This window comes from Anser anser, assembly GCF_964211835.1.
Source record: "Anser anser genome assembly, chromosome: 13".
NCBI classification, from domain to species: Eukaryota; Metazoa; Chordata; class Aves; order Anseriformes; family Anatidae; genus Anser; species Anser anser.
This window is the reverse complement of record NC_139734.1, coordinates 8,084,693-8,109,148: the sequence shown is the minus strand read 5'-3', so window position 1 is coordinate 8,109,148 and position 24,456 is coordinate 8,084,693. Positions and strand designations below refer to the sequence as shown.

Here is a 24,456-nt window from a genome sequence, read left to right as displayed (position 1 = left end):
TCACAGGGGCAGAGCACTGAGGATGCCAGGGAACCATCTCTCCATAAGCATGGCAGAGGGCATGGACCTGCTGGTTTGTGAGCATGGACCACATTGGACGAGCTCTCCCTCACCTTTGCCGTGTCCCTCTTTGCTTTTCTACCTCCTGCTGCAGTTCACCCTCAGATGCCGCAGACCTCAAGGATTCTGGCGTGCACTGACCACCTTCGGGGTAGCAGGGAGCTCTGCAAAACACCAAGAGCTTCAAAGCTCCCCAAACTTGCATCTTCAAGAGCAGTGCTCTGCTGATGGTGAGAGATTTCACATTGTCCTCCCTCTTCCTCTTCCTTCCTGTTGCACTGAGCACGCTCGCAGTGGGTAGGATAGGATATGGTTGATGGTCAAAGGGCTGGGAGCTCAGCAGGGAGCTGCAAGCGAAGCGTGCTGGTGGCATCTTGCAGGCTGGGGGAGCAGAAGTGTGCCGAGAAGTTTAGGAGGATTTTAGGAAGCTCTGAACTGGACAAAGAACAAGGAGCTGTAAACATTAGAACAATTATTATTAATATTAATTCATTTGCAAACAGATCATTGCTGACACTCCACAGTCCAAAGCTTGCATCATGTCATAGCATCAAAACCACACTTCCTTTACACGTTCATCACCAAGAACAAGGCACCATGCTACAAAGGAGTTCAAGAGAACATGAAGCACCAATAAATAGAAAATGGGAATTAAAGGGGATTTTGACGTTTAGGAACAGCAAATAACACAAGGCCTTTGGGGCAGATGAAAGCAGCTCTCAGCAGCGAGAGAAAAGCTTCCACCCCACGGACAGGAAGCTCTTGCAGCCATGCCTTAATGTCACAGCAGGTAATAGAGCCATTTGCAGTAACACATTTATATTATGATGGCTTTGCCATCCAGTGAGACAGCAACAGGAAGAAAGACAAGCCACCGATTTCACAGTAGATGTGCAGGAGCACGTCCATGGGGCCATTGATCTAATCCTGAGAGAGCACCTGAGCTCCTGAAGTACCTCTCACGGAGAAGAAACCTGGACCAGAGAGTTATGCTGACGTTTTCTGTCATTTCTCCCCAGTTGGGCCATTTCATCTTGAAGCATACTGGAAGAAATCATTTGCTCAGGACTTGGAGACCCCTTGTTTCTGCGGGTCCTCATAAACTATGTTCAGTCCTGGTGCTTGGACCTTGATAGCCCAAAATATCAGGCAAAATATCCCAGGAAGCGGCATCTGATTCAGTCCTGAGTCTTAGGATGAACCACTGCTTTTTGGCTGAAATAGATACACAGGTAAGAGGAAGCTATTAATTAGTCTTTTCTCACATCTATGTGGTAGGTTTTGCATCCTCACCTCTAAGAAACTTCTCTTAGGACGGGCCCCTCATGCTTCTGCAGGAAACCCGACCAGCACAGCATGGGCAGCATTAGCCTGCAGCTGCATCGTCCACTCGTAACAGCATCCCGAGCCACCCGGACCCAGCATCACCCCAAGCCTGGTAGGAACATCTCCCCCAAGGTGTTTTCCACGCCAGAAACCTCAGAAGTCAGGCTGTCAATAACTACAAGGAAAACACCAACGAGTCCTCTCCAGGAGGGTCGGTCTGAGAAGCAAGTCCTGAAGTACCAGCTCTGTTTCTGTACGTATGTGAAAAAGAGAGCTTGGCTTGGAGTCCTGGCTTCCTTGGTCAGGACCACAGGATTTGGGCCACCATCCTTCTCCATTTATTGTGCCCCATGGATTTCTTCCACAATTCAGCCTGCACAACAGACGAGAGAGATGCATGGCTATCCCTGCAGATGGGAATATCCACATAATGTAATGGGATTGCCTTGGCTGCCGTCTCCCAGCTAGGAGAAATCAGAGGGGTCTCATTGTGGCTTCCCAGAGCTTGGCCTTCTTTCTCCATGGGAAACCAGCACGGTGGGAAGGGCTTGTCCCAGGGAGAGCCCTGAGGACAGGTGACATGTCCTGGGGGAAGCTGGAGAGATGCACATGTCTCCACGTGGTTCAAGAGCTCCTTGACCTCCTGGCTGGGAGACCTGGCCAAACCCCCATGGTGATCCCACCTCCAGCGCACGGTACCCATTGCACATCTCTTCTCCCATTCCCAGTGCTCAGCGCTGGGCTCTGGTTTTCACTTGGTCAGACAGCTTACTTGGGAAGGAAGAGTGGCTGACTGCTGTGGGGGACTTCAAAGCCGCAGCACCCACAGCTCAAACAACAAAGTTTCAGCAACAACCAGAAAATTCACACCCTTCCATACTTGGCTGTAACTTAGCCCTTTGCTCACAGATGTTCGAGGTGGTTTTCAGACCTTCCTCCTGCAGTTCAGCCTGCAGGTGTGATGTGTGATCTCCATGGCTTTGGGTTGTAGGCCCGGAGTGATGGGTCCAGCCGTGCCACCTTCGCCCAGCTCCATCACCACCCTCACAGTGCTTGGGTTGGGCGTTTCCAACCACAGCTTTTGCACGACTAAAATCACATCGTAAGTCCGGGCTGCAGCATGAACCCTTGCTATAAGACCTGTTAAGTTTGATGATGAGAGGCTTGGCATCATTCTTTGTGCAGAATTATCCCTGCTTTCCCAAATCACTCCACTGAGCTTTCGTAGTAAGCAATTACACCACTCCGTGCTGTATAATAAACCTGTGCTGCTAAAGGAGTGCCGCTGTGCTCTTCAGGTCAAAATGAGCTTCTTTTGGTTAACAGACACAGGGTTAGATCTAGGCTTTCAATAATGAACTGGAAACAGGTGTTTCCCATTAGCAGTGCATCCAGAAATGATAAGCAATTTCTCTGGCTCCTGACTGCTGAGGTCTTCAAAGTTCTGACAGAAAAAGGTGAAAAGAGACAGCGGGCAAAATTAACAGATTCAAAGGGCCCATTGGAGAGAGACTGCTCACATGCTGCTGCTGTCAAGTACCAACTCAGACATCTGCATTACCGTGGATCATTTAAGAGTCAGCAGAGCATCTGTAAAACGTGAGGTGAAAGGAAGAGTTTCAAGGCCAGCTGGTTTCTGCCACGGTTACTGCATAGTCTGCACATCACTTGTAGCATTTCCCATACTATAAGCAGCAGTTCACCCTTCCTGAGCATCTGAGTTTCATCACAAGGAATTCCTCCTGACCCATCCGTCTTCTCTTAAAATTGTGATACTTTCCAAATATTCCAGACTTGTTTCCACCTCATTCCTTCTGTGACTTTGTGTTGCCCCACGAAGCAAAACGAAAGCCCCATGAAATCCCTCTATGTCTGCATGATCCTGACAGTTGTGGTTTGAACTAAAGTGTTTAATTATGTTAATCATTAACTCCGGGTAAGATTTTTTTTCCAGTTTACTTAGCTAAAGGAGCCTGTTAAAATAGCTTCTATGTTTTCATGTAGCTAAAATGGAAAGAAATGAGGAGCTAAAACGGTAAATGGCTTTCAGCTTAGCGAAGAAGAATTTCAGGATGGCAAGCACAAAACTGAGAGATGTTTGTCAGGGGGAGGCTTTGCTTTCACTGAAAGATTGCTCTAGGGAGCACGAAAAGCTGAACGATTCCGAGGGGACAGGACACCAAAGAAAGATGTGGGCGTCACTGCAGGGCAAAAGGAGATGTCCAGAAGGGACCAGAGGGCAAGCAGAGGCAACTGAAGGTGTGTATGCAGTGAGGGAATGAATTCGGGTGCACAAATTTAGGCAGAGATGGACCCTGTAGCAAACTGTAGGTGGTCGGAAATGCATGGGTGGGAAATTTACCTCCCCAAACCCTCAGGTAACTCCTTTCCTTCCTGTGTGCCATCAGATTAACTCTATTTCCCCCCACATGGTGAGTAGGTCAGCTTCCTCCCTCCCCCCGCTGCCTTCAAATCAGCTCAGTTTTTCTCCACACACCCTCTGTTCTACTCTCCACCCCGTCCTTGCCATGATGCACATCATGTCTTGCAGCTCCCTAAAAATGTTCATTGTCCTGCAGGCATTTAAGCAGCAATCCCTGAGCTTTTCAAGAGAAATGAATATAGCACAGCAGAAGAATCACAGAACTGTAGGGGTTGGAAGGGACCTCGAGAGATCACCGGGTCCAACCCCCCTGCCAAAGCAGGTTCCTTAGAGCAGGCTGCCCAGGTAGGCGTCCAGACAGGCCTTGAGTATCTCCAGAGAAGGAGACCCCACAACCTCCCTGGGCAGCCTGTCCCAGTGCTCCCTCACCCTCACCGTGAAGAAGTTCTTTCTCATGTTGGTGCAGAACTTCCTGTGCTCCATTTTGTGGCCATTGCCCCTTGTCCTGTCCCCACAAACCTCTGAAAAGAGGTTGGCCAAATCCCTCTGCCTCCCACACCTCAGGTATTCATACACATTGATGAGATTCCCCTCTCAGTCCTCTTTTCTCCAGGCTGAACAGACCCAGGTCTCTCAGCCTTTCTTCATAGGGAAGATGTTCCAGGCCCCGTATCATCTTTGTGGCCCTCCGCTGGACTCCTTCCAGGAGATCCCTGTCTTTTTTGTACCGGGGAGCCCAGAACTGCACACAGTACTCCAGGTGAGGCCTGACCAGGGCTGAGTAGAGGGGGAGGATCACCTCCTTTGACCTGCTGGCCACGCTCCTTTTAATGCACGCCAGGATCCCATTGGCCCTCTTGGCCACCAGGGCACACTGCTGGCTCATGGCCAACCTGTCGTCCACCAGGACCCCCAGGTCTTTCTCCTCAGAGCTCCTCTCCAGCAGGTCGTCCCCCAGCCTGTACTGATACGTGCAGTTGCAGTTGTTCCTTCCCAGGTGCAGGACTCTACACTTGCTCTTATTAAACCTCATTTGGTTTCTTCCTGCCCATCTCTCCAGCTGGTCCAGGTCTCGCTGAACGGCAGCACAGCCTTCTGGCGTGTCAGCCACTCCTCCCAGCTTTGTCTCATCGGCATACTTGCTGAGGGCAGACACTATTCCCTCAAGGTCGTCGATGGAAGATGTTGAGCAAGACCGGACCCAGCACCGACCCCTGGGGAACACCACTAGTCGCAGGTCTCCGGCCAGACTCTGTGCCACCGATCACCACCCTCTGAGCTTGGCCAGTCAGCCAGTTCTCAACCCAACTTACTGTCCACTTCTCTGTCCCACACTTCATCAGTTTTGCTATCAGGATGTCATTGGAGACAGTATCGAAAGCCTTGCTAAAGTCAAGGTAGATGACATCCTCTGCTCTCCCCCCCTCTACCCAGCTGGTGATGCCATCATAGAAGGCAGCGAGGTTGGTTGAGCACAATTTCCCCTTGGTGAATCCATGCTGACTACTCCTCATAACCTTCTTCTCTTCCAATTGCTTGGAGATGGCCTCCAGAACAAGCTGTTCCATCACCTTTCCAGGGACAGAGGTGAGGCTGACTGGCCTGCAGTTTCCCAGATCCTCTTTCTTGTCCTTCTTGAAGACCGGAGTGACATTGGCTATCTTCCAGTCTTCAGGCACCTCTCCTATTCTCCAGGACCTTTCAAAGATGATAGAGAGCGGTTCAGCGATCACCTCTGCCAACTCCCTTAGCACACGTGGATGCATCCCGTCAGGGCCCATGGATTTGTGTGCGTTGAGCCCACTCAGACGCTCCCGAACCACTCCCTCATCAACCAGGGGGGAGCTCTCTATTTCCCAGACCCTTTCTCCTCCCTCCAGGGTCCAGGAGTCCGGGGGGGGGGGGAAGAGTCCTTGAAGCAAAGACTGAAGCAAAGAAAGCATTCAGTATCTCCGCCTTCCCAGCATCTCCCATTACCAGGACACCCCCTTCATTCAGCAAGGGACCCACATTATCCCTAGTCTTCCTTTTACTGTTTACATACTTAAAAAAACCCTTCTTATTATCCTTTATCTCTTTTGCAAGAAACAGAACCCGCTTCAGGCCTAGAGTCACAGGTGGATGTGACTTGTCACTGAGTTTTTAATGCTCATTTTTACACTGTTCCTTGCCTCTTCTGCCATCATGTGGCCAGCGGATAGAATGAACACAAAGAAGCCATTGGAGACGCATTGATTTACCCCTCTCAGATTTATTCCACCTTTGATGGGTAATACAGACTTATCAAGATTGCTTGAAATATAGGTCTTGTTAACCTGACCACTTTATAACTCATTTAGTAAAATAAATCACCACTTACTCCATTTCTTACCTTTGAAAAATGTCTTAAAAACACATACAGTGGTACCCTAGTGCATGGAGAGGGAGAAGGAAGCAGTTCATCATTTATTGGCTGAAAGGATTGAAAGAGCTGGATTATAAAAACTGACCCGATATCATTACAGCAAACAACCTGTTCCGCAACAAATATCCACATCAGACTGCAATTGCCAAGAAGTCCTGTTTCCACAAATAAAGCTTTGCTGCTCACAAGATGCTTAGGAAGAACTTAGTCCACTTGGGAAGTGGGGAAGAGGGGGAACGTAACACTAAAGAAAGCTCTCTCCCCTCCCCATTTTATTATTGAAGTGGCTAAATTAAGTTGAACACCTATGAGAAAGTGTGTCTGCTACATTCACGGTGGATAATTTTCCCCAAAACACGACACAATCACCTTGAGGACTGTGCTGGCTTGGAGGTGGCTCAGAGGAGGAGTTTGGTTGCTGAAGACCACAGCTCTTGGCAGCCCCACACCGCTCAGCGGGAGGCAAAGATACCATAACCACGTTCCTCACCAGAAAGGCACAGGTATCACTACAATTGTCAATACAGTTTGGTCAGTTCTCCCTTGTGCTAGCCATAGTCCTGCATGCTCCACCTTAGGGCAGCAGTGGATTTTTGGCTTGCAGCTGATAAAAATGGAGATCCCCTGCACAGAGGAAGGTAAAGCTGATCTCAGTGACTAAGGGATGGGTTCCGCATGAACCCAAATATTTTTCCCTTTTATTCTCAGGGAGCACAGGGAGACAAGAGCAGCTCAGGAACCCTCAACAGGTTTTGAAATACTCACCAGGCTCTTTTGTCCCCTCCTGTGTCAATTAACAGAGGCTGATTTTGTCACAACCTCTCCCCCCATGCTCCAGGCCATGTCTTCACCCAGAAGTACAAGGTGGAATAACCCTGGAGCATCTGAGATGGGTTGTGCGAGATGTGTACATAACCGCAGGGGGCTGCTACTTCAACAAGACTAATGAAGACTTTCAAAACTTCATACTCGAGTTACGCTGGCATAATTGGCATCTAAGGAGAAGCTATAAACTAAGTGTTTGGTAAAGAAAGTAACAGAAGTAATGTATACTGAAGGCTGCTTGAGGAACCCACTGGCTCAGCCTAGAGGAAAACTCAAGCTCCTGCCCATGCCTGAGACTGCCATCCACAAGCCTTGTGAGAACAGGACCTGACAGAAGCCAGCTCGCTCCAAGCCTGCTGCCACATGGCTCAGGTTTCACTTCCTTATGTATCCTCTGATCAACAGCTTCCTGAGCCTTGGCTCTGAAACCCCTTTCAACTCCTGATGGCTGACTACAGCAATGGCTCACTGCAGACAGGGCATGCTGCAGAAGACAGCATTAGGTAGCTCAGTCCCTAGGAACAGAAGCTTTTAAGAGTGCCTTTTCAGAGTGCCTCCTAGCACTTGGATCTATACATGCAGTATTTAGATTAAATGAGGGCAGCAGGTTTAGCACATGTGCATCTGCACTGCACTTGTACCTTAGGCATAACAGCATTTTGCTTGCACAGGAAAGCCAGGAGTGAACAGGACCAGCCCTGTTTTAAGGTCCAGTCAGAGCAGAGTGGATATCCCCCAAGATAAGGAAGAACAGAAAAATAAAACCTAAAATCCCCTCTTGGTTTTACAACTTCAACTTTTCTAGTGATATGGGATTTATTTTTGTTCCTTACGCTATGGTTGTTCAGTGTGCCAAACTCTCCAATTTAACCTCCCTACCACCATGAGTTGAAAGGCACCTCTGTGTTTATTACCTTCATATATAGAAAAATCTGGTGAAAAAGAGTCAGCCCCGTCCAGCAGCCAGCGTAAAGATGCCCTAAGACAAATTCCTTCTTCAGAAAAGATGAAGGAATAAGCACAGTGGGAAATCTGTCAGTAAACACTGCAGCTGTTGAGCCTTGACTCTCAATATAAGCATGGTGCAACAGGCAGAAAGAACACCAGACAGCATTACATTACTGAGATCAAGAAAACATGGGAAATACGCCCCTCATCCAACACAGCCATCTCTCCTTCGCAACATGCAGATGTCACTACTTCCCCCTTTCCTTCTATCCTAAGCCTTTTCAGAAATACCCTAACTACAAGAGCTTCTCTTTCCAGGCCATCCAGGCCACCCGTCAAGCAGCACGGACTGTATCAGTGCCTGTTATAAGGGTATGTAGTATGTTTAAGAGGAAAGAGTTCACTGATACATGCCAACAGCCCTCAGTTTGAGTAGTGGCACTTCCATCAAAATAAGGATTTTCTTTTTCCCTAGAGACAAAAAAATTTCTCTAGAAGTTGTGAAGTCCGGCCTCGGGTGAGACGAGACCCCAGGTATATCCATTCTGCTCTGCTATGCCAAAAAAAACAGAAATGGCAGCTGACAGAAAAGGCTGAACAATAGAGAGAAACAGATTTCAGATCCTGAAGGCACTTGATTAGAGGAGCACTTCACATCAATAGGTGCTGGGAGCACTTCTCACAGCATGATTAACCCCGATTCACTGAAGCTGAGACAAACCGGCTGGCTGGAAAGACCAGGCTGGGTGCCCAGACAGCAAGAGCTGAACCTGCTCGGACAAAGGCAGAATGCAGTCCCATAAAGCTCCCATGACCTTTGGCTTCCACCTGCTCCCTCTCCCAGGCAGGCAGAGAGAACTGCTCTGAGAGGGTGGAGGTGTCTGAGGTACGTGCAACGTCTTCATCGTGGTGACACAGCAGCACGGAGCTCTGCCTCCCCACGGCGGGTGGCCAGCGCTAGGCTTGCAGTCCCAGTAAGCGTGCGGTGTTCAGCACATCGTCTCTCGTCAGGTAGCAGCCACAGAGCTGGCGGTACCCTGTGAACGCTTCCCGCCCGTGCAGGACGCGCCAGTTGTCTATGAAGAGTGCCTGCAAGGGAAGAGGAGAGGTTGTCAGGACGAGGGTGACCACCGCAGCTGAGCCAGGACCCGCTGACACGACAGGTCCTGGAGCTGGAGGTCCCCAGAGCCTGGAAGAGCAGGCAGGGACACACCACCAACTGCACAGCCTCCCCATTCAGCGCTGTAACCTCCCCATTCAGCATGAAACTGTACGCAGATGTCTGATATGATCTAGCACAGCTGTAGTACCTGAAGCTAGCAGCTCGGCTCTGCTGCTAACCACAGGTTAAAACAGGTCAGCTAGCAAAGTATTTCTGGGTCATTTCTTTGCTTTAGTGCTGCAGAGGTTGGGCAATAGTGCACCAGCAACAGGAACTGGCCATCTTCAGCCTCCAACGTGTCACTTTTCCCCAGGCATCCTTGAGAACAGAGAGCTGTAGGGGCTCTTTGATGTGAACATCACTCTTTCATGCCTGGGGCCCTAAGTTCAGACTGAATCTAGACCCACCTAGACCCTGTAGGAATAAAAACCCTTTCAAGCAGGCACAGCTGGTGGAAGAAGCCTCTAAGTCTGTGAATGAAGCTCTAGCTCTTCAAGCTCTTCCAAAACTGCACCCAGCATCGGCCTTTCATACTCAGGGCAGAGCTTTTCCCTTTTAGTCCCAAGACGTGCTAAGGCGTTTCCAGGACAGCAAGGAGAGCTCAGGTCTCCTGTGATCTACTGGCATTGTAAGGATTCAGATATAACCTCAGAACAGAAGTAAATTCAGCTTTCCACGTGCCCTTTACTCTTCCATTAAAAGTAGATTTTCTGCTTCTGGAACAAGTCAGAGGCCAAAGAGTAAGTGCTCCCAGCCCCTCTGCTTCCAAGGGTCCTCGTTCAGTGACTGAAAATATCTTCCTCCTCTCCCCCAGTCTGGGCTAACTGTCCTCTGAGGCTGAATTTGAATCAATTACTTCTACCTTGCCTGGAAACTAGCATTCTTTCACAAAAGTAAGAACACACATGCATCAGATGCCATTACTGGAATACAAGGCACCAGTGTGCCTTAAAACAGCTGTAAAGAGGGAAATTTCAGCACAGGGTTTGCCTGAAGCATTAACCTATGCGGCAACATCCAGAAGAGCACCCAGCCTCCCTGCCCGTACCAAACACATGTGAGCCTCTGAGTCCTACCTTGCCTGGCTTCAGTTTGACCCACAGCTCATTTTCTGGTCTCCTGAGCTCGGCGGTGAGTGTGCGGTGAGCAGTGTACCAGCGATGTACAACATCGTAAGGCACAGTGTTGATGACTGCACGATCGTAGTTATTGTATCTGGAGGTAAAGAAGACAGAAAAAAGACTGCTTATGTGGCCCCAAGAGTAAAGTGCAGCAAGGTGTTCCCAGAGGGAACCTCCAAAGAGGCAGATTAGCCAGCATCTAAGGGAGGCTACGAGATGAGTAGGCAGGTTATGCTGCAAGTGCAGGACTTCTGGGACACTACACAACATGTGGATCAAGGGAGAGTTTGCTGCCACCAGTTTTTGCTGTTTTTCATGGAAAGCTGCCACATGCTATCTCAGTGTTGGGGAAGGAAAAGTGGGAATTAAAGAGAAGCCCATCAGCAGCGAGGTACATTGAAAACTTCTTTCCTCACGAAGCCCACGCAATCTAGCAGCTTGCTGTCTGGTCAGCCAGAAGCTCCATGCTATTAAGGAAAGGCCAGGCTCTAAACAGAGGCAAGCTGCTCACTGGGATAAGGGGACACTAGTGCCAGCAACTCGCACTAGCTGGCGCTACAGACACAGCAAAGGATGAGATTAAGTGTTTTTTTTAGCATAAAAGTGCAAAATAGTGCTGGGTGACCTCCTGTGCTAAGCCAAGATGGAATTTCAAAAAGCAGCCCAAGCTACCTTTTAGAAGGGGACCACCCTGTGTTCTCCTCGTCCCTCGCATGCCAAGCTAGCTTTTAGAGACTTTTTGAGGAGAGCTGAATCCCACTGCCTCTCAAATGAAGTAACATGAGCTTGGACACTTCACATGGGGCAGGATCAGGGTCACTCCAGGGAGGCTCTAATGACTGGCAGTAGGATGGGCATTTGCTCATACCCAGACCTAACAGTGCTGCTCCTACAAAACACACACAGTGGCAAGAATGTCTGAAACCAAGCCCTTGAACTAGCCCTGAGTGGGGCAGAGGGCATGGAGCTAAAGGTAATAGGAGCTAAAAACAAAGCTCAGCAGTGATGCTCATCTTTGTATCAGTGGTTCCGACATTTCCTCAAAGGCAACATTACAAAACCCAGGAGGAAACACATGGTGTTTTTGTGGTTTCACCCCCTCCATCAAACATATGTTGGCTTTCTGCCTAAATTCTCTTCTGAAAACCACTACATTTTGACAGAACCCTACCCCTGTATGCACAAGGCCTCCCTCACACTGATGTTACCTGATCAGATAAAGTTCGTTGTTCCAGGGATAGACGTTGAGGACTGGCCCAACTCCGATCATGTGGTTGTGACAATCTCCCACGTTCTCGACGTACTCGTGCTTCAGTGGCACCTTGCTTAGCAGCTCGAATTGATCGGGGGCTTGCCGGAGAACCTGCTCCGCCGCGTAGAAGCCATCCACCAGCAGCGTCCGCCCGCCCGTCCCCTCGTGCTTGAGGCAGTGAAATACTTGGATGCTGCAGGGGAGAGAGAATCCAGAGCACAAAAGAAAAGACCTCAGGTGTCTGTCCTGTGGAGAGAATGTGCTTCCCCAGACCCAGACTAATGTAGACTGATGCATCTGCCGGTTACGACAGGCTTATCTGTAGTCTCCTGCATTTCACTAAGACCTGCTAAGGAATGCAAACTGCCCAGCAAGCAGCAGCTCTGCCTGATGTTTCTTCAGCTCTCATACATTTTGACTTCTGAGAAGAGGGCTACTGCCTACACCATCTCCGAGATCAAACTATGCGAGCTGGGAGACTTCAAGTGGTGCAGGCACGTGTCTGCCAAGGTCCATCTGGGCAGCAGGATGGAGAGGTTCAAAAGCATAAAACTAACTTCCCGAGAACATCTCCGAACAAGAGGGCAGCTGAAGACATGCTGGTGGTACTACTGAGGTCTCCAGCAACTACAAGGGGAGCTCAGGGTGGCTCTCACACAAAGGCACATAAATCAGGGTCTCTCACAGGTGATCAGGATAAGCCCCCTGAGCCGACTTGTTAAAGACCCCTTGGGAAGCCTGGAGCAGGGGAGTCCTGAACAAGAAGCCTACCTACAGGGGCACTGCCTCCCTAGCAGGAAGCTGTCCAATTCAGCTAAACAGCTTTTGCTCTTTTACTTTTCTGAAGATTCTTTCTTTCTTTCCCTTCATCCAAGCCTATTAGACCTTGCATTCTCAGGAACAAACACCCAGGAGCTGCCTTGAGCCGTGTACTGCCAGTTTTCATGGTGTACCAAGTTCACCTGTCAGAAAGACAAATGCAACCTTTTTGGGCAGCCTTCATCTCCTGATCTCCTTTGAGGCCTCTTAACCCAGTCCCACAGCAAGTGATGTGGCACAAGCTCCCAGTTCCAGCCTCACCGGCACCTTTTCACCTCAGCTCAACGAACCCTTAAAACCACAGAAGATTCAGAATAATTTCAGTCAGTCAGTCCACAAGGACGGGAGCTGAGGATGCCCAAGCCCTCGTGGCTCTGCTCCTTGAAGGCAACCACCTTCTCGTGCAGCCTGGAGCACTGAGAAAGTCTCTTTTGAAGGCAGGCTCTTTGCTGCCCATTGAGTGAGATAAGTCTTTCCCATGTCTTGAGGAGTTCCTCTCCTCTACCCTTTACAAAAAGGTAACTCGAGACCCGTCAGATTTAGCTGATTTCACCCAGAGTGGCAGAGAAAGCAGACATTCAAATTAACAAATCTTTCTTGAAAAAAAAAACACCTCCTTTCTTCTAGAAGCAGGTCAAAGACAGTTTAAAGAGTTTCAGAATAAGTCTGAAGCAGTTTGAGCAGAAAGGATTTCTGGTAGAGATGGGGGCTCAGGAAAGCAAGAAATTCATGTTCTTCCTGCACAACTAAGGTTTTGCAGGATTGCAAGCATTAACGGTTAGCCCTACTAGCCTGGTCCACACTGTCATTGTTTACTGCAGATGAGAATACACCTACCTGAAAGAAAGGGAACCTTTCCAAGTAGAAAATAGCTAATGAGCTCTATAGATCTCACACTGAGCAGCTTAATCAAAGTATCTGTAGGCTGAAGCTCTGATTACTAGTTACTTCAGCATTTGACTTTGGGGGAGATTTTGTGAGCTCCTAAAACAAGTCAGGCAAGCAGGTAACTGCACAGGCCATGAGAGCACATGGCCTCTACAGTCAGCTGTTCACTGAAAACACAGGAGCCAACTAGATCAGTCTTGAAAGACGTGGCAGGATTTAAGTTTTATGTATCCACTTCTAGCACACTAAAAACTGCTTACCTTGCTTCTGGCACCTAGCTGCTTCAGAACAAAAGCTACCACCCCCAAAAGCTTTGTGCTAGGTTGGGCATGGGCAACCAGGGTGCCTCCTTGGGTAGCATGACCCTTCCTGGTCTGAAGGGCTGCTCCGAAATCCATATGCAGGCAGTAGATCCCACCCCTTGGCCCTCCTCTACTTTTCCAGCTCTGCCTCACAGACCCTTCCCATTAAGATGCTTAGCAACTTAACGGCCTCACTTGGGAAGAACTAATCCTGCCCTAGGGCAGGAGGTGTAGACTAGATGGCTTCTCCTAGCCTTTGTATTGCTACTTCCATATGAAGTCACAGTACTTCCATCAGTTCTCCCCCAGGGCCATTTCATTGATTCTTTTCTTCATTGAGATGAAAGCAGACACACAGAAAAAGAATGAAGGTAGAAATTAAGCCTCTTGCACTTTAGTGGGAATCATGATCAGGGCTGCTGCCTTTCTTTCTCCAACCAGGTACAAAACTTGCAGCCCGGAGGCTATATTGGAAAAGCAGTTTGCAAACTAGCATTTGGGAAACAACTGTAGCTACAAACTTTTTTTTTTTTTTAAAGCACAGACAGGTGTGAACTTTGAAGGGCTGGAGAAGCCTGGTTTCTGACTACCTACAGGGCTGCACTATTGCCAAGATGCAAATCCCAACCAGTTTGAAGCAGAGCAACCACACAGGGCATACGTGAGGACAGCACGTACACCTGGTACCACTCATGCAGCTTGGGAGGGCAGAGACAGTTGCTGCAGGCTGTGCAGAGGCGAGCTGCTCCCTCCTTCCCCAGAGGCTACCACTAAAGCTCTGCCAGTAAAACAGACAGTGCTGATGTGGGTGAGGAGGGCTACTTAAACCACAGCAAGCGCCAAGGAGCAGCCAGCCAGGGAACAGCCAACTCCTTCATTGCCTATATTCTGGAAGACCTTGGAGTTCCAAGCACAGGAAAGACTACAGACTACCCCACTCCAGAGGAATCATGCAGGATCCAGAATTACTGTGCAACTAGTACCACTAAATCCCATCAGCAGAGCTGGAAACGCTGAAGTCTAAACTGCATCACCGTGAATCACGCCTGCCTTCTGCGCTGTGTGTGTGGAGCAGCAGCAGCAGCACGTACCCGCAGGGCTCCTGGAAATAGGTTGTGTCGGTGTGCCGATCCAGAGCCAGCTTGGTGTAGGCAGTATCTCCCCGGGAGAAGTCGGAGGTGAAGTACCACATTCTGCCATAAATGGTCTCCCTGCAAGAGAGGTGGGCAGTTATCAGAGTGCTGCAGGGATCAGCGTCGAGGTAAAACAGATCCTCTCTCTTCCACTTGAGGTTACTCCCCTTTATCTTACACACAGCACGTACAGAGTGAATTCAAACAGCAAAGCATGCCAAGTTAACAGGATTCACACTGTCAAAGAGATGGTGCTTCTAATGCCTCCTCCTACTATTCAATTTCTTTCCTTCTTCAGAAGACTGATGGCAATAAGTCTCCTCCACAAATACACAACTTCACTCTGAAGATCAGCCCATCAAATCAAGGAAACACTGAGCAACATTAGGAGTTACCAGAGCCCAGGTTTGTACTTTGTTGTACAGGTCTGTACCTTTGCTTGTACCCACCTGGAGTACTATCCCCATCTCTGTTCGTAAGATATTCCGCTTTCACCCACCTCCCCCTACAATATGCATGGCAGGAAATAGGGAGAAGGCAAAGACCTGGTAGCAACAAACAGTACTCGGGGGCTACAGGAGGAGGTTAAGAAACTGGAGAAAAATGTTGGCTGGATGTTCCTCGAGACCTTTATTTCTATTTGGAGTGGCTATTCATCAATAGAAATCCATCCTCTTCTAATGGACCATGGCAAGTTTAGCTGTTTGTGCAGCTTGGATAAAACTCAAAACTCAAACCCAGGCTTGCCATGCTGTTGGTGTGTTTTAAACACAGAAGAAAATGTTTCCCAGTATTTTTCTTTAGTGAGAGCTACAAATTGTTTTTGATCTCCCTGGCTCCCAGGGCCAGGGCTGACCTCCTAACCTTTCAAGTCATAACAGGAAATGTCTCTCCTTGCAAAGCTCAAGTCTTCCCAGACAGGCTACTTCCCTCAGTCACTCCTCTCTGTGCACAGTCCCACTATCACAAAAGTCATCGTATGCTCCTGAGGCAGCTCTGTAACCTCGTGACTCCAGGCCTCCCCACAAAAAGAGGCCAGATCCCACAGTGCAGGACCGCGTCTCAGTTCATGTGGACTGGCCAGGGACTGTACATGACCCAGACCCTTCATCTGCAAACCAGGCCATACCGCACAATTCACAGGATATGAGGGCAGCACCTTTCCAAAGAAAAAGGAAGCAACAGCCTCCCATTCATGGCTCATCTACAAAGCTGTCTGTGGCCTTCCTGGGGCAGCCCCAGTTACCTGATTAAGCTGATCCTTTCTGCTAAGATTTGCGTGTCCTCTTTGGTGGGAGTGACATTCTCAACAAAAGCGATCCCATACAACAGGAAGTTTTGCAGGAACTCCTTCAGCCCCTCGTCTGTCTCCAGGAAGCTCCGGCAGTCGACGGATGGGACCTGGGCTTGGCGGTAGATTTCTGCGTTCCAGAGGATCCGCGGGTGCATGACCCGCTGCTTCTGCCCCTCGTAGCTGTTCTTCACCAGCCACTCCAGCCCGTACCGCGTAACGTGCCCATCCGGCCCTGTGGCAAATGAGCGGGGTCACAGTCGCTGCAATCGCACCGAACAGACAGAGAGATCACAGCCACTGCAACCATCAATCTAGGACAATCCCCTTCTAATTTTGCCTAATGACAGACTCTTTTGAACCCTGATGAAAGCTTAAGTATTACCTGGTTTAGGCCACAAGTCCTACACGTATTGTCAACAACTCCAAATCCAGGCCTAAGCATTTCTACTTCAGTGGTTTTGTTTTCTAGTGACAGGACACTGAAGAAGAAGCACTGATGACAATCCCACAAACGAGAGTACCATAAATCAAAGTAAATTGCAGCAGAACAAAGAAAGCAGCCGGGAAGCAGAGGAGAAAGGACACAAGATGTGAATTCTAATCAGAGACACCAGTTCAAGTAGGACAGGGTAAGGAGAAGAAAGTCAACCATTTCTTGACTGATCTCTTCAGTATCTGCACGGCTCCCACGTTCAAACAAACCAATAAACTACCCAGACACTGGAGATGCACTCAAGAGGGGAGGGAGGAGGTAAGGGGGAGAAGAAAACCAGACATAAATAAGGCTGAGTTGTGTTTACAGCAACAGCCCTGCTCAGAAGAGCAGTGTTTAAGATCTGCTTAGAGCTACATCTACTCCCAAAACAGCTCCTGATTTAAGAGATAAGGTTTACTAGGAGAGGGCAGCCTTAAGAGCAGGATCTATCAACCAGCCTCCTTCCAAACAGGGCTGGTGGTCCATGAAAGATGGGCATTTTGATACTCACACGTGAGGAAGAGTGTGGTCTCATCCACTCGGACAGCCTTGGGTTTGATTCCCAGGTCCACGCTAGCTGTGTCCAAGCTGCGCTGGTTTGTCTTGGCGTTGTAGCAGGAAGCTGAGCGGCAGTGGTCCCGCAGCCAGACGAAATCGAAGCGCATCAGCGTGTTTGCATACCTGAGCTCTGCAAAGAGAGATGGGCACAGAAGACACTCTTGTGCGAACAATGAGAAAGAAAACAGGAGAACCCACAAGTTACGATCCCACTTTTAGGGGACGCAGAGGCTGTTAGACTTAGCACCTCTTTGTGCAAGCGAAGCTAGCTTTTCACTTGAAGACCATGCAAACTACTGAAGAAATGAAGAATAACACTGTCAGTGATCTTGCCATGGTCTCCCCTCTTACCAAGTCCACAGACAACCTCATCCTGCAACAGGGAGAAGAAGCGTGGCTAACAAACACACTGGTCATATATTTATGTCTATCTTCTCTCTTCAACAAGTAAATTCGGAGCTGCCCAGCAGCTGCTGCACACAGCAAGGTTCCCTCTCTCCCTCCCATGTAGGTGCAGACCCCATCACACCAATACAGATAAGAATCAACCAACTAATCACATCGACATGCAAACTAAAACACACATTAGACAACACCATGACTTCAGCACAGAGCTTTGATACCCGTTTATCATTGCTACAAAGCCTCACCTCCTTGTTCCCTCCTGGGACAGCCCAAAGGCCTTCAGAGGGGGGGGTCAGAGCCAGCATGGACAACAGAAGAGCCCTTGCTGCTCTACTGCTGCTCAGCTTTGAGATCCAAGTATCCGAGGGATGAAACAACAACATCCTTTTTCAGGGGGTGACTACATTGGATAAAACACTCAGCAATTCCCTTTAGAGATATGCTTACAAGGGATTCCACAGTACCAATGCCTTCTGACCAGCCTCAGCAGACATCACCAGGCTGATGCTGGGTATCTGCAGGTACCAAACGAAGCAGACCATGGAGAAACGTTCTTCGGTTGCTAAGTTGTCTCGAAAAACCAGAGGACGAAGCAGCATTAGACTGAATTTATAACTGGCTTGCTTACATTAAGGCATACATTCCTTGCCTTTTCCTTAAGCTGTTTCACAGCGAGGGATGACTGGCATCAAAAAGCCTTTCGTGCTTGTGTCATCCAGCCACACAAACAGGCTACTTACAAAACTGCTCTGAACTACTGTGTTTCAGACACTTGTTTTAAGGAAAACCTGCAAGCAGGGGCAAGGCAGAGAGCTGGGGACACACTGAACAAGCCACCCCACTTGCAAGTCACAGCCCCGAGCATTACACAGCGAACAACTGATGGACAGGGCAAGATTCAGATGCAGTCAAAGTTCAGGAATCGCTTGATTTCTCAGTTATCATTGCTTCATTTCTCATAGAAGGCTTAATGCCAGCAGACAAACCTGCTCCATCCTGCCTTTGGGAATTCCTAAAGGGAACGTAAAACGCAGACTCCAGCATGCACCCCTCTAAAAAACTATGACCTGTTTCAGAAGAGAATCACTACTGGGAAACAAGGTCAGGAAGACCTCGCTCCCCTCCCCAGGAAGCTCAGAAGCAGGCTCAAAACCACACACCTACCCAGGTGATCGCCGTGCAGCTGCCAGGCACAGCTCAGGGACTCCGGGGCCGTGTGATGGCAGCGAGCCGCAGCAGCGGGGACGGTCCTTGTGCCGCGGGGCAGCCCCAGCGAGCCATGCCCGGCGCGTCCGCTCCGCCAGCAGGGCAGGCCCAGCAGGCACGCCAGCCTCCGGCACCACATCCTGAGGATGAGAAGAAGGAGAACAAGGTGAGACAGCTGCGCTGCTGTTGCTGGTGGCATCACGCAGACCACGTGGTGATCGCTGCAAAATTTCGGTCAGCTGCAGCGGATACTTCTGTAGACATCACCAACACCCAGGAGGGCCGTGAAGCTGGCAGGTGAAAACTGGCTGCCCTTAAAAACTGGGTGTAATGGAAGCAGCAAGGAATTAACCATTAGGGGAGTGATGACTTTTTTAAAACAAATAAGCTAATCCAATCCAAGCACGCCAGTTGGAAACAGAAGGAGAATAGAGAAGGGCATCTGACTTATTTTGTGACCACCCTAATCTCCAGCAGAAAAATAGGCCTGAGAAGAAGTAAATGAGATCTCAGGATTTATCACTTCCAGAAGGGACAGCTGCGTGTTCAATGCTCTTTACAAAACACTGGCAAAACCTCATCTGCTGCAGGTCTTGTCCCCTCGTTGGCCTTCCCAATACGAATTTCCCCTTCCTGGGCAGAGCTGACCAGGGAAGCAGAGAAAATCGACCTTGGTTACAGAAGCAAGAACTAGAGGAATCCAGTAATTAGGTCAGTTCTAGAAAAAGTATGCAAAACAACGAGGAGGAGGAGGAGAAAGATCTCTTTCTGCCAAAGGGCACAGCCAGCACGGAACAGTAACCAGCCACAGTTAACTTTTGACCAGAGATGAGAAGGTGACTTCCCGCAGGCTGGTTTGTAACACTTCAGTGCAATCAAAGGCAAAAACCCTGCAAGTTTTAAGATGTGAAACCACGCTAAAAGCTCTGTCACGTGTTCATTAAGTTCCAGAGGACAGGTCTAAACCCAGCAGGATTTCAACAACGCTTTGATCTGAAGCACGTACAAATGCAGTATTGCTGGACAAGACACAGGCACAGGAAAAATTTCTTATCCCAGTTTTCTGACTGCCCTTCACTTTCTATCTGGAGAGCACAGACTGGTGCCTCAGCTGTCCGACCTGCTTCTCCCCTTCATAGCTGACTTACTGCAGAGATATCAAAAGTTAATAAGAACAGTAAAATCGGCACAGAAGTGGCATATTCACAGAAAACAATTTGCTGAGTAGGAAATAAATAGACTGAGAACTCTAGGAAAAAAAAAAAGAAAGTGAAAATGTTTTTATCAAGATAATGCAGTTTGAGAGCAATATGCAAACCACTGAGTTCTGCAAGGTGCTTGGCCGCAGTCTGCACAAGTCACTAACAGCTTTAGAGCTGCAGAAAGAAGGCTCTGATTTCTGTGGCTGCTGAAGTGCAATATTCCCACCTAAGCGGACTGCTGGGAACCTGGCCGTGCTGCAAATCAGCTGGATTTGATACACAAACTTAATAACTAAGTGAAGGAAATTTGCAAGAGGAGCTAGAGAAGCAGGAGTTATCTGATGGTTATTGGGTTTACAAAGTTCAAAGAAATGATTTAACTCACCAAGCCACGAGCTACCACTCACAAAACTCAAGACCACGCTTTGTGAAAGAAAAAAAACAAGGGAAGACTCACTCCTTTTTGGCTTTTGGATCTCAAGAATATCCACTAACTCAGAGGAGATAAAAAGAAGCAGGCGTGTGCAAATAAGCTTCCTATCTCCTCACGCAGGACCGTGCAGGACACAAAGCTGATAGGAAAAGCTCATCTATAAATCCATTTAGAAAGTGGCCTCTGCCTGGGGCAGCTCCAGCCATAGTTATCTTTCTGCACATGTTCTTTTTATCTCTGTCTTCTTCCAGTATCAAAACTTACCAGAGGATAAACACAGGTAAAATGGTAAGTGACCCAGATATTTAATCTAATCAATGAGACCTCTTGCTTCTCTGCTGTTCTTGCTGGAAGCAGACACCACAAACAGCTCAGAGAAGCCATAAATTAAATCTTTCCAAAAGACACTAAAACTAAGAGGAGCTGAACACACACACACACAAATCTACATAATTAGAGAGAATTTACATTTTGTCTTTGAGCTTGTTTAACCAAAGCTAACAGCTCTCTCCTGACTGAAATCAGTTATGTGAACAGTTCACTCTTTCTCCCACTCCTCCTGTTCACCTCATGTCTCCACTTCTGATCTTTATGTTGTCCACATCACACACACCTCACCTAGACACCAGTGAAATGCACCAGCTGCAAGGTTTCAAGACCAAATTTCCCTTTAAATCCATAAAGAATAATCGTCAGGAGGAAGAAGACAGTAAACTACCCTTCATGTAAAGGCAAACTGACTTTCACAAGGGTGAGATCTTCAATTTCCAACTCTGCCCCTCTGTCAAAGCAAGACAAGTTCCTGTGCAGACACTGTACGGAGCATCGTGCTTGCCTCATCTTATCCGAGACTCCATCACCTGGTGAATGAGTAGAGGTGACAGGCTGAGCAGGTAGCACAGAGCTGCAGGAAAGACAGAAGACTTGAATATATTGTGATTTGAAGAACACTGTAAGGCGCCTGAGAGCATAAAGATGAGAAACATGCTGTGAGAGGAGGAGGAAGGAAGAGCCTCACGAGGGGCTCGTTAGTCCAGGAGACTTTCCTCCCAGTCCCTCAGTAGTCTGCTCACTGCCAACGCAAGAAGCATTTGGAGTAACCAATTGTGCTGTTTAAAGCTCTTGGAAAAAAAGCCACAATTCCCATTTTGAGAAATAAAAACATACCGAGTTGAACAAAATTAGTAACCAAGTATTTTCCATCTATCTATATATATATGGAAGGACGAAGAACTCTAATCTGTGGACTTCATCCAGCCTTTAGCAAAAACCTTCCCAGAGCATCGTGAGAGCGGCCTGCTGGTGTTCAGCAAGCCGCTCTGCTGCTGTAACTGCTGGAGCTGTGAACAGACCTGTTTCATCACTCTGTGACAGCATGCCCAGCCTGTTTTTCAAGCTTATTTGGCATCCGAAAAAGTTATCTATTTTCCATTAAGCATTTCAGAACGTCCAGTCTCTCAGTCTAAAGCAAAGTTTTCTGATCTGTAAGAAATGCACAGATTTCAACAGCACAAAAACCCTTACACACTTGGCTCATTTTTTAGTCTTTCATTTCTAGTAGCTTTGGAGGAGGCACCCAAACACCACGCAGTGCCAGTGCATGAGCAACAGCAGCCTTCGAAAAGGGGTCACCGACAAAAAGGGGGGCTGCTGCCCCAGAACCAGCTGAGGGACATGAACTAACCCAAGCGATGAACCCCTGCGGCGGGTCAAGTCCCCTGGAACAGGAGTCTCACACACACAGACGCTTCTTTGTCAGCAGAGCTTAAGGTTTAACAGCCCAAACTGGCATAGCTTACCTATTAATTACAAAAGAAACAAAAGGCAGATTGGCTGTCCCCTGCTGAGAAAGGCTCCTGCCTCCCCCGGCAGGCCTGCACTGCTGTGGCAGACAGCTATATTAGATCTCAGCTGTCAGGTATCAGATTCCCCTTCCAGCCCTTCCCAGCAACAGAAAATTTTCAATTAAATTAAGCAGCCTAATGAAGACATCACAGACACTGCCAGCTTCGCAGCTACTTCATTTTCCTAGAAGTAAAAATCAATTACCTGCTCCCCCCAGGTTCAGCACCAACCGCCGGACTCCAGACCCCTTCCTTACTGCACCTTCTTCACCTGCCTCGAAGGCAAAGCCTCCCGCAGGGCTCAAAAGCTTTTCTGCAGCACGGGAGCCAGCCCCCGCGGCGTGACCCCAGTAGGGACGCACGCTTACCGGGGTGAACTGCTATCAAATCATTCCCTTTGACCTCTCTGGGCCCTGAGCGGGGCCAGGCAGCGCTCCCAGGCAGGGAGGGGATGCCATTGGGAAGGGAAGGGGAGAAAGCAGCTCTGCTGTGAGGCACGGCCGGCTGCCAGCCTTCGTTACCTGGGCCTGGGCGAGCTACAGGAGGGCGCAGAGCCGGGGCCCGGCGTCCGAGGGGCCGTGCCGGGGGGTGCCCCCGCTCCTGCCCGGGCCGCCCCCGGTGGGCATCGCTCCTCCGCTGCGGGGCTGGGCGGCCGCTGGGGCTGGGCCTGCTGCCTTGCTGGGGGGGGGGACAGAGAAAAGGATGAAATTAAACCAAAGCGCCCCGCCGAAATTACACCGAAACCCTGCTGAAATTAAACCCCAAAGCCCTACAGAAATTAAACTCCCCCCCAAAAAAAACCCTACTGAAATCAAACCTGAACCCAGCTAAAATTAAACCAAACCACCCTACTGAAATTAAACCTTAAACCTGCTAAAGTTACACAAAAAAACACTACTGAAATTAAGCCAAAACACCCTGCAGACATTAAGTCAAAAAAACTGCCGAAATTAAACCCAAAACCCTTCTGAAATTAAACCAGAAAAAAAAACTACTGAAATTATACCAAAAAAAATCACTACTGAAATTAAACCTAAACCCTGCTGAAACTAAACCAAAACACCCTACTGAGATCAAACCTAAAACTTGCTGAAATTAAACCAAAAACCCTGCTGAAATCAAACCTAAACCCTCCTGAAATTGAACCAAAGCAACTTGCCGAAATTAAATCACGATACCCCGCTGAAACCAAACCCCAACCCTTCCGAAATTAAACCCAAAACCTGCCGAAATTAAACCAAAAACACCCTGCCGAAACCAAACCCAAACTTGCCGAAATCACACCAAGACACCCCGCGGGAATCAACCCCCAGCCCTGCCGGGATCCCACCGAAGCACCCTCCCGGACCGACCCCCAAACCCCGCAGAAATTCCCCCAAAATGCCCCCGGCCCCCCCCGGCCCGCACCCGCCGCCAGGCGCCGCCGCAGCCCCGGCCCCGCCCCCCGCTCCCGAGGCGGGGCCAGGCCACCGAGAGGGGGGAGGCCGCGGCTAGAGCGCCGCCCGCCATCGAGACGCGGGAGGTCTGAGAGCGCCGCCATAGAGACGGGCGGGCGGCCATAGAGAGGCCATAGAGCTGGCGGAAGAAGGGCAGAGCGCCGCCAGCCGGGGAGGGGGGAGGAGCTTCCCTTGGCTCAGCCTAGAGCGCCCACAGAGACCATAGAGAGGCGCGCCGCCGCATAGAAAGTCGCGGGGAGGCGAATGGCGCATGCGCACAGCGGCTGCTCACGGCCGCCATCTTGTGGTGGGACGGGGGCAGTGGGGTTGGTCCTGGGCCTGGTGTTTTGGGGAGAAACCCCGAGGTTTTGGCGCACAGGAGCCCGGGGCCGCGTGTGTGGCCGCCGCGGGTCGCGGGGTGCGGGCCTCGGGAGCTGTATCTGGAGGGGGGGCTCGGGGGTGGCGCTGGGGGCATGGGGGAGCCATCATAGACGTAGGGGTATTGTAGGTGTGGTGCTGGGACCCCTCAGGGCCATACAGGTGTTATAGACGTGGTGGTGCCGTAACCCGTCATAGACAGAGCGGTATTACAGACGTGGTGGTGCTGTGACCTGTCATGGACATAGAGATATTATAGACACAGTGGTGTCGTAACCTGTCATAGACATGCAGGTATAGGTATGGTGGTGCTGTAACCTGTCGTAGACATATAGGCATTATAGACATAGACATACAGGTATTACAGACGTGGTGGTGCTGTAACCCGTCACAGACACACAAATACAGATATGGTGGTTCTGTAACCCATCATAGACAGAGGTATTACAGAATCGTAGAATCATCAAGGTTGGAAAAGACCTTCAAGACCATCTGGTCCAGCCATCCCCCTACTACCAATGTCACCCACTAAACCATGTCCCTAAGCACCACGGGTATGGTGGTGCTGTAACCCATCGTAGGCATACAGATATTACAGACGT

The 24,456-nt window shown here is 49.3% G+C and overlaps 1 protein-coding gene across 2 annotated transcripts; it reads right to left on the bottom strand.

Moving 5' to 3' along the window:
• Positions 1 to 6,000: 6,000 nt before the first annotated feature.
• TMLHE (trimethyllysine hydroxylase, epsilon) lies at positions 6,001 to 23,616 on the bottom strand. 2 transcript variants are annotated; one of them, XM_083797242.1, is made up of 9 exons: positions 23,448 to 23,616; positions 22,562 to 22,718; positions 18,520 to 18,701; positions 16,904 to 17,080; positions 15,870 to 16,149; positions 14,582 to 14,701; positions 11,438 to 11,674; positions 10,185 to 10,323; positions 6,001 to 9,035 (listed from the first exon to the last, which is right to left on the bottom strand). In XM_083797242.1, the coding sequence occupies exons 1-9, from the start codon at positions 23,578 to 23,580 to the stop codon at positions 8,904 to 8,906; spliced, it is 1,557 nt and encodes a 518-aa protein (XP_083653368.1). In that variant the 5' UTR covers positions 23,581 to 23,616; the 3' UTR covers positions 6,001 to 8,903. The 2 variants fall into 2 exon arrangements, with proteins under 2 accessions (XP_083653368.1, XP_083653369.1); XM_083797243.1 differs by having other exon boundaries at positions 22,246 to 22,718; positions 23,448 to 23,494.
• Positions 23,617 to 24,456: the final 840 nt, after the last annotated feature.

Excerpts from the sequence above, each read along its gene's own strand:
- TMLHE (XM_083797242.1), bottom strand. The coding sequence starts at position 23,580 with ATGGCGGCGCTCTCAGACCTCCCGCGTCTCGATGGCGGGCGGCGCTCT. Across the intron at positions 16,150-16,903 it reads GACCACACTCTTCCTCACGT|GGCCGGATGGGCACGTTACG; the intron begins GTGAGTATCAAA and ends CATTTGCCACAG. Across the intron at positions 11,675-14,581 it reads TATTTCCAGGAGCCCTGCGG|CATCCAAGTATTTCACTGCC; the intron begins GTACGTGCTGCT and ends TCTCCCCTGCAG.